Source organism: Lycium barbarum, chromosome 5 (assembly GCF_019175385.1).
Source record: "Lycium barbarum isolate Lr01 chromosome 5, ASM1917538v2, whole genome shotgun sequence".
NCBI classification, from domain to species: Eukaryota; Viridiplantae; Streptophyta; class Magnoliopsida; order Solanales; family Solanaceae; genus Lycium; species Lycium barbarum.
Genome location: NC_083341.1, coordinates 60,350,422 through 60,359,617, shown reverse-complemented (window position 1 = coordinate 60,359,617; position 9,196 = coordinate 60,350,422). Strand labels below are relative to the sequence as shown.

Genomic DNA, 9,196 nt, shown 5'->3' with positions numbered 1-9,196 from the left:
GTTGCGATTCACCGGATCTTATCTCTTTTGAAAGGCGTCAATAAAAAGTCAAAATATGGACTAACTTAAACTCATTTAAAACTTAAATCGAATTTTCTATTCTTACTTATTTGAGTCTTTGCTAAATACTTCAACTATTGAAATCAAGAAGTTACAATTGGTCAAATGATATGAAAGGGATTATTTAGAGCAGCAGCATCTACAGGGCAGTCCAGCACCTCCTGGCTCTGGTAACAGATTTGGAAGCTCAAAGCACCATCCCAAGTTGTCTGCTTTTCATAGCTAGTTATACAGAAAGCTTGCCTCACACAGGAAATTCTTCAGAGAAGAGGCTTTCAGTTCAGTCCTAGATGCTTCCTGTGCCAGCAGGAAGCTGAAACCAATGACCATTTATTTCTACACTGTGCTATTACTAGCCAACTCTGGCAACACTTTGTAGCATTAGCTGAAACTACTTGGGTGATGCCTCAGGACACTTTTGGCCTGAAACAGTCCTAACTCATGAAAACTTTAAGAAGAGGGGTTTCCACCTATGATCTAGATGTTATATGTGTGGAGAAAGAATCAGAGACAACCAACCATCTTTTTTTACATTGCAAGTTAACTAAACATCTTTGGAGGATTTTTCTTAATTTAAAGGGAATCATGTGGGTGATGCCAAGAGATACACTTGAAATGCTGGAGTGCTGGAACAAATATAGCACTCACTCAGAACAGAAAGAAAGATGGAAGATTGTCCCTGCTTGCAATTGGTAGTCAGTTTGGAAAAGAGAGAAATCAAAGGTGTTTTGAAGACAATTATAGCTCTACCCAGAAACTGAAGATGAAGTGCCTAGCCCTTTTCTATTTTTGGTGTAAACATGAATATATGGAAGACATAGAATCTTTTGTTGATGTTCTAGGATCTCTATAAGTACGTTATAGATTAGTACATCTTCCTATATTCCCCTGTAATTACAGACAGCTGCAGTTTTTATGTCGCAGCAAATAGTTATAAAAGAAAAAAATGTTACCTTCTCAAAAAAAAACAGTATAAGAGGAAGAACATGTCACAAGGAATGGTGGAAGATTATTCCAGCTTGCATATGGTGGACAATTTTGAAGGAGAGGAAACCAAGATGCTTTGAAGGCAAGAGCAGCCCAACCCAAAATATCAAGAGTACATGCATTTTTGGTGTAAAGAACAATTTGTAGATGATGCAGAATCATTGATAGACCTTTTTGACACCTTCTAAGAATTACAGGGGTTTGTACTTGTAAATATTAGATACCAGCTCCGCTTTTCGTTGCTGACGAATATAACATGTTACCATTCTCAAAAAACATTGTGAGGGCAGTCACAACAAGATAAACACACTGTACCATTTTATTTGACCCGGTTATAATCTAGAAACTTGAAAAATACGTCTTTGATCATTATTTGTTCAATTATTTCCTTTTGTTTGCAATCATTTTCCGTGCACTCTTCAAATCCACAATTTTATATTTTAAAAAACAAAATAATCAATGTTAGACAAAGAATTGATCTAGTCAACCATCGTTAAAAAATTTGGGAAAAGGGAGAAACATAAGTTCTCGTACTTTCATGATCACAACTAATAAGCACTTATAACCAATAACCAAATGCATAAATCATGTATGGAATAAATCAAAGCTTGCCAAGCAAGAAGAACGATTTGAGGGCTTAAAACTTCTACCTCCCAGCTTCCATTGAAAGCACACCGTTGGAGCCGAGTCAGAGCACCAGAGAGAGTAGGATTGCGAGAACTGGCAGCAGCAACCATCTTATCTGCATCTAACATCATCAATGCTGTACCTGGAGGGGTTGCTGACTCCCAAGCATATTCAGAGGCTGCATAATTTGCATTTTCTCCAAGGAACCAAACCTGAAGTATGTCATAACCCATTCAGAAAAATAAAAGCTGCCATTACAGATACTTGCTAGATACCTGGTAGCTCAACTATCAACAAATTAATTTGTAGGTAATTCTTACTGCTGCTTGGACCATTCTCTGCAATGCCAGAGCAGACTTTGGATCGGAAGCAGATACACTATCAACTGAGGTAAGTCCAGACATTGAGCCAGGTTGAGGAGGCGGCAAATCCAGAACTATGGTAACTGCTTCCAGTGCGGTGTGTTTTCCATCTGGACCAGCTCCAACAAGACAGGTCTAGCAATAAAATACTGATTAGATTAGCATGTATTTTTGCTATACGAACCAGCAAAAATGGAAAAACTTGCAAAAATGAGAGGTTAATAATTCCAAGCTTCAGACAGCACTGTATTTCAGATTTAACAAGAAGATCAAGTTAAATGTGGCAAGAGAGAGAAAAGAGGATGTGAATTAGCAAACAATGTCAAGGCTCCATTCAACTCGGTGGAAGAAAAATTCAGCAGATCATACCGCACTGGCGACGAAAATAGCATCTTCGGGAGTACGATCACATAAAAATACCAATATCATTGATGATCACAAAAAGGGAAACCTGACATTGATGATCACAAAAATGGAAAACCTAAGGCCAGGTTCTAGTCACACATGGACACACTGATCTTACATGAAAACCTTTCTTTGCATATTTTTCCTTTTTTAGGAGATTGAATAGCGAGCCTGACGTAGCAAGGGATCATGCTAAACACTTAAAGGAGAGAGCAGGCGCAATAGGCTGAAGTGGGTCTGGAGCAGAGAGAGAGAGAGTTGGCTCAACGAGTGAAGTAGTACGCCTGGAACGTCAGTGGCTCTTTGGACTGAATTGAAAGAGATGAGAAAGACCTAGAGCGGCTTGTTGGGCTAAGTTGAGAGAAAGAAACCCAGGGCAATACAGTAGGTAAAGAGAAGACGATTGTGAGATGGGCTTACCAAAGTTTAGGTCTAATACCATATTAAGAAAAACGGACCTTAAGCCTAACTCATCCTCGAAAGCTAGCTCAAGAGATGAGGATCGCCCAAGATCACACAAGGACATTTTTTTTATCAAGATTTAAAAAAAAAAAAATAATAACAGTACATTTCCTCAACAAATGCTGGTAGCGTCATTAAAACCATCACCAATGCGAAGGGATTGTTATCGCTTCAGATAAGTGTATGCTCCAACAATGAAGCAAAATGATCAAAACAAGAAGAGGTAGGTTCTTTAAATCTCACTTTGAGTGAGTTGGATTAACATTAGCAATTATTATATATTGGATTGGATTAATATTAGAATTATTTTATATTGGATGCTGAATAAACTATTTTAGTTGCAATTTGATTATTGAGTACTAAATTCAAATGTGGCTGGTATTTTAATTTGTTAGTAAATTGTGCGCTTCACATCAAAGAAACACACACTTCACTTCTTTCTTTTTGCTTCAATCCAGGGGCGAATTTAAGTATCAAATTCGGGGCACGTGAACTCATGGTCTCTCCGTAAAACTAGTTATTTTATGTATATATTTTCTAAAATCAGTATAATATTATCTGCTGGAACTCATGCTACAAGAAGGCTAAATGGTGCACTTGGTTAAAGGTTGAGTTATCTACCTAGAGCCCGTTTGGATTGGCTTATAAGCTGTTTTCAACTTTTTTGAGTGTTTGGCTGGCCAGCTTAAAGTCATTTTGTGTTTAAAATAAGCCCAAAAAAATAATTGGGCCCATTTGACTTAGCTTATCTAAAGCAGCTTATAAGCTGAAAACAACTTATAAGCCAAAAAAAATAAGTTGGACTACCCCAACTTATTTTTTTTAGCTTCAAACAGCTTATAGGCATAAGCCCATCCAAACAGGCTCCTAGAGGACTAGGGATCAATTCCCACTTAATGCATTTTGTCCTCCTTGTTTGTTTTAGTGGTGAACCCACATTCTAGAAATCCAAAATTAGCCTCTGCTTCAATCCCCATGGAACTTGTCGCCTTGTTTGCAATTTTCCTTTTACACAAAATGTAGGACATTCCAACACCCCCTCGCACGCCTGGGGTTAAACATATGGAGCATGGATAGCGCAAATGAGGACCAACACTGAGCAAAACCAAGAATAGGAATGGGTCTGGGTTTGATACCACGTTAACAAAAAGGACCTTGTACCTAACTCAACTCCAAAAGCTAATAGCTTATGTGGTGGGGACTACCAAAGACCATATAAGGAGACAATAGTCCATTCCCTAAAAAACTTCTAACACACGTATGCATATCAGATTATTAGATTTTTTAGCAAATTCACTGTTCTTCATATGAGCATTAATTGTTAAAAAACAAATGAAATATGAGAGCATCCAAAAACACAAATCCGCCCTCACTAGCCAGCTGACCAAGCATATGATGGTAGAAGTGCAACCAGATGAAAATACTTCATCATACCATGCGTAGAAGTATTTATAGATGCAGAATTTTCAAAAATGTATCAATTCAATGTTCAGAGAAGGTCCCATTTAAGGGCACCAAGATCATTGACACTATACAGGACTTAGGTTGTAATAGAAAATACCATAACACTCCATTTTTGTACAAGAAAGTAGATGCACCACGTATAAACAGACTCATATTAGAATATATATATATATATATATATATACATATATATTCAATATTTGTTCAGTCCATGTGGTAATTAGGGTAACTGCAATCTGCTACATATACAACTTTGACCCATCAGTTTTAGACTATTTACTGGTTCGCCAAAAAATAAATGAGGCGAACCAGTAATTGGAAGCTAAAACTACAGAGAATTTATAAACATATCCATGACCAGCAAAAGATTCGCCAAAAAATAAATGAGGCGTTGGGGAAGAAAGAACAAAAGCGTTAATTAAGCAAGAAAATTCAACTTTAAATTCTGTCATGACAGTAAGCTTACTTTCCATAGTAGTTGTAGCACATCTGCATCTATCTTTCCAGGAACTTTGGTGGCAAATATTCTGGCAATCTCTAGAAGGGTCACTGCCATATCAGGAGTAGCCTAAATCACACAGCAAAAAGAAAATAGGATATGTGAGCTCTGGGGACAAATAATTTACAAAGATACCAAAAACACAGAATATTTACGCATCTATTAACCATAGGATGGAAAAATCAGGAGCTTAAACTTTCATTGACCCATCACTTTGTTTCTTTTATTGGTTGCATGGACACAGATGCCAAGACTTTTTTTCACAGATCCCAAGATTAAGATCAAAAGAAATGCATCTTGATAAGGTGAGCATAAGAAAACCTCACGGTAAAATAACTTTCAATAAGGCCTACTTAACTATAGTTGAACTGGAATAAGCTAAACCTCTATCGAAAAAAAAGGGCAGGACAAAACAACACCTCTCTACCATACACAATAGCATAGGAACACATTATAGGAGAAAATGATCTTACACTTCCATAAAAGATCAATGAACACCTCAATATATGAAACTTCCAGTGTAGAAAAAATATTTGTTCTTAAGCATATTTCTAGTTCTTACATCAAGAAGTCTTTAATCATGGGACAAAACTATAAACTCTTTATCTTTTCTCATGGTGGTGAAAAAGAATAACACTAACAAAAGACAAAGGGGTATAATTGGAAAAAACTTTTAAGAATGTCGACATATCTAAATCATACAAGAAGAAACTAAAAAGTACAAGTCTCTAAAGTGAATACAGAAGAACAGTACTTAGAGACAAGATATATAGAGGACGATCACTTAATCCATTAAACAGACAACTAGACAACAATGCAAAGAATACGCCTTTCCCCGGCTTTGAGTACCTTGAAACGAGCATGAAGTGTTAGCAATATATCATTCACTAACGGTGCTGGCCAAGCTGGATCTGACAGTTCTGATGCGATGATGGATTCTAATTCATCAAAGGACTCATGAGGGCTTTGCATCCATATCAGTGATTTTATTACCATTGCACGAACATAAACACATTCACATGCAACAGTTGTCCGCACCACCTCCATTAATGATGCCAATAAACTTGCAATTGTGTCCTTGACAGCAGTGGTATTAGATAATGAGGAAACTCGGCGTATGCCTAAACAAAAAGGGCAAGAAAATCAAAAAATTGGAAGAATCAGAGAGGTGACAATTCTGGATCCAACAAAGAGCACACAAAAGCCATAGAAGAATTGAGGCTAGGTAACCATAATACAAAACAATACTGAGTAATTCCAACTAAAGAAAGCCAACAAGTAAAAGTTAGTCTTTACAGGACTATAAAAGCAGCAGGTCATCCATAAAGCAAATCACCTCCAGAAAAGCAGAATCTATAAGTAAAACAATTTGGGAAAAAACAGAAATAAAAGCATAAGAAAGATAATTGATCTTGTCAATGAAAGATATTAAAGATCAATGAAATGGACAACAACAACAACAACAACCCAGTGAAATCCCACATCGTGGGGTCTGGGGAGGGTAGAGTGTACGCAGACCTGACTCCTACCAAGGTAGGACGGCTATTTCCGAAAGACCCTCGGCTCAATAAAAGCATAAAAAGAAGTCAGATAAGGTTAAGAGATTCGGATAAGAGATTTAAAGCGATATGGAAAAGAAATAATGCAAGCGACACAGATAACACAGGATAATCAGAGCACAGGAAATAACAGATAATAGCAGAAATCGGAGCAGATGACACAAGATAACCAAAGCACAGGAAATAACAGATAATAACAGATAATAGCAGAAATCGGAGCACAAGAAATTATATTGCAATAATGCGACTACTAATAAGAACGGATAACGAGACTATCTACTAGCCTTCTACCCTAATTTGGGTCCTCCAAACCCTCCTATCTAAGGTCATGTCCTCGGTAAGCTGTAATTGCGCCATGTCGTGTCTAATATCAATGAAATGGACAATGACCCAATATTAAAGGACAAATGCACACTTACAGGAGTTGACAACGCAAACCAAAACCAAGTATCTTCATAAACAAATGCATACTTAGCTAACATCATGTGGATTCTCTTGAAGACTAACTAAATAAATAATAGTGTGATCTCTCAGATAGCTTAAGCTTTTTGATGAGATGGTCACACATTTCAACATGGTTCAAGAGCAGGCAGAGATCTTGGATTCGCCGCCACCTATTATCAAAAGAATTTCCACACGTCTTGCCAATGAAAAAGAATCAGGCCAGCACATGAAAGAGTGTGGCGAAGACATAAAAGTGTGCTCTCTCTAATAGCTAAAGCTTTTAGATGAAATGGTCACACATTTAACAGATTCTAAGATAATGTACGTCTTTGAGACAACTTTTCCTCCATTTGAATTTAAATCTACCTTATCCCTTTTAATACATTCAATTAACATGCCACACGTACATACATGTGTATTTGGAGGTTTACCACATGACCAGACCATATCAGGCAATCTTCTCTCATTTTCTGTGTGCTATTTACACCTTCACCGGATGTGATCATTTCTAATTCGTCAACTCTTGTATGACCCGATATTCATCTTAATATTCACATTTTTACTACATCAATTGGCCATAGATGCCCAACATTCACTCACATGTAGCATTGCTTGTTTAACAACCGTTTATAGAGCTTACATTTTACTTTGATAACTATGACTACCGCATACTACGCTTGTAATACTCCTCCAATTTTCTCATATCACTCACATGTAGCAATGCTTGTTTAACAACCATGTATAGAACTTACATTTCACTTTGATAACTATGCTACTATCGCATAATACTCCTGTAATACTCCAATTTTTCTCATAGTATTTTAGTTTAAGTGTGTTACAGATTCACCTATCATGTCATTCTCTTCAAATATTGATTTTAGATATCTATATTGTTGGTACTTGGTCAATCACCGCACTAATCACCTCAACTTCGTTCTTTGGTTGTAGCTAAACTTGTCGTATATGTACTGTGTCTTACTTCTACTTATCCTAAACCCTTACCCTCTAGAATGATTCTACATAGTTCTACTTATCCTAAACTCTTACTATCTAGAGTGCTTCCGCATATTTCAAGCTCTTACTCGACTCCCTCGCTAATTTCATCAATTAACAAAATATCGTTTGCAAATAACACGCACCATGGAACTCTACCTTGTATAATATTTGTTAACTCACATATAACTAGAGTTAAATAAGTATAGGCTCAAGGCAAATCCCTGATGTGAACCCTGGTTATGAGGAACTCATTTATATCTCCTCCCACAGTCCTCACATTTGCGACAGCTCCTACATATATATTTTAGGTGTTCTTCAAAACCGGAAACTCTTTAGATCTCACACTTATTCTCTCTCCATATGACCCAGAATGCAAATTCCGTATATTAGCCCATATGTAATATGTCTACTATAGTTAAGACCTCGTCAAAGATCATTTGCACTACATACAAGCAATTTTTGAACTCTTTCAAGAGGTATGTCTTTAACAAACATTTAGTATCCCAAACTGAACCTTCCACAAATATTAAAGAGAGAGAGATTACAAGTTAAGTCTAAAAAGCTAATTCATTTTAATTACCTTCAGGGTGAGAGGTTTCATTATGATCTTGATCATATGAGTCGTTATTTTCAGGAACTGTGTTAACATAAGCTCCTTCATCAATATCTTGTAAGCCCAAAGCAAAAGCTGCAGCACGACTTTTGCCCATTTCTTGCACCACCCTTGCTGCTGCATGAAGTACAGGCCGAGAGAAACTGCGAAACGAACTCTCTAACCTGTCAGAATGAAGGATATTAGCTGACCAATTCATCACAAAAAAGTTGAAGCACAGGAGGGTCTGGTTTGGGGGTGGGGGGAGGGGAGCACAAGCAAAAAAACAAGTTTGAAGACCTCCTCATCACAAGTTTGATCAAAGGTTGAGGACGCCTTGTCTTTGAAGACTTGTCTTTGGAGGACTTTGAAGGAGCTGCATCCTTTGAGTCAGAATTTGAGTCTTTAGCTGAAGGTGCTTCTGGAAGCTTGAGAATTTCTCTGGTCAGTCTGTACCATCCAGCAGCTCGTTCCTCAGTTCTGTAGAGTCCAAAAGTCCTCAGAAAATTAAGTGCCCAATCTTACAAATTAGGCAGTTATTGCGACATTAGGAAAAGAAAAGTTTTGTAGATGTACCTCTCAGCATTATCAACTTTACCCAGCACACAAAGGATAGCCTCAAAACAAACTCTTTCACTGGGATCAAGAAGTAGCTGATACAGCACCGAATTGAACTGAGTCTTAATGTCGGGCCTTTCTGCACATGCAATATGGAGTTCACCAGCACTTATTATCTCCT

General features: G+C 37.3%; 1 protein-coding gene across 2 annotated transcripts in view; it reads right to left on the bottom strand.

Annotated features, from left to right (window-relative positions):
* The window catches only part of LOC132640888 (uncharacterized), a 41,888-nt gene that overhangs the window by 9,513 nt on the left and 23,179 nt on the right, over positions 1–9,196 (bottom strand). For both annotated transcript variants that reach the window (XM_060357691.1, XM_060357692.1), the window contains 7 exons: positions 9,034–9,154; positions 8,758–8,937; positions 8,446–8,642; positions 5,716–5,987; positions 4,834–4,935; positions 1,995–2,171; positions 1,698–1,886 (listed from right to left, as the gene is read on the bottom strand). In XM_060357691.1, coding sequence (XP_060213674.1) covers positions 1,698–1,886; positions 1,995–2,171; positions 4,834–4,935; positions 5,716–5,987; positions 8,446–8,642; positions 8,758–8,937; positions 9,034–9,154 — 1,238 coding nt within the window. The remainder of the gene's footprint in view (positions 1–1,697; positions 1,887–1,994; positions 2,172–4,833; positions 4,936–5,715; positions 5,988–8,445; positions 8,643–8,757; positions 8,938–9,033; positions 9,155–9,196) is intronic.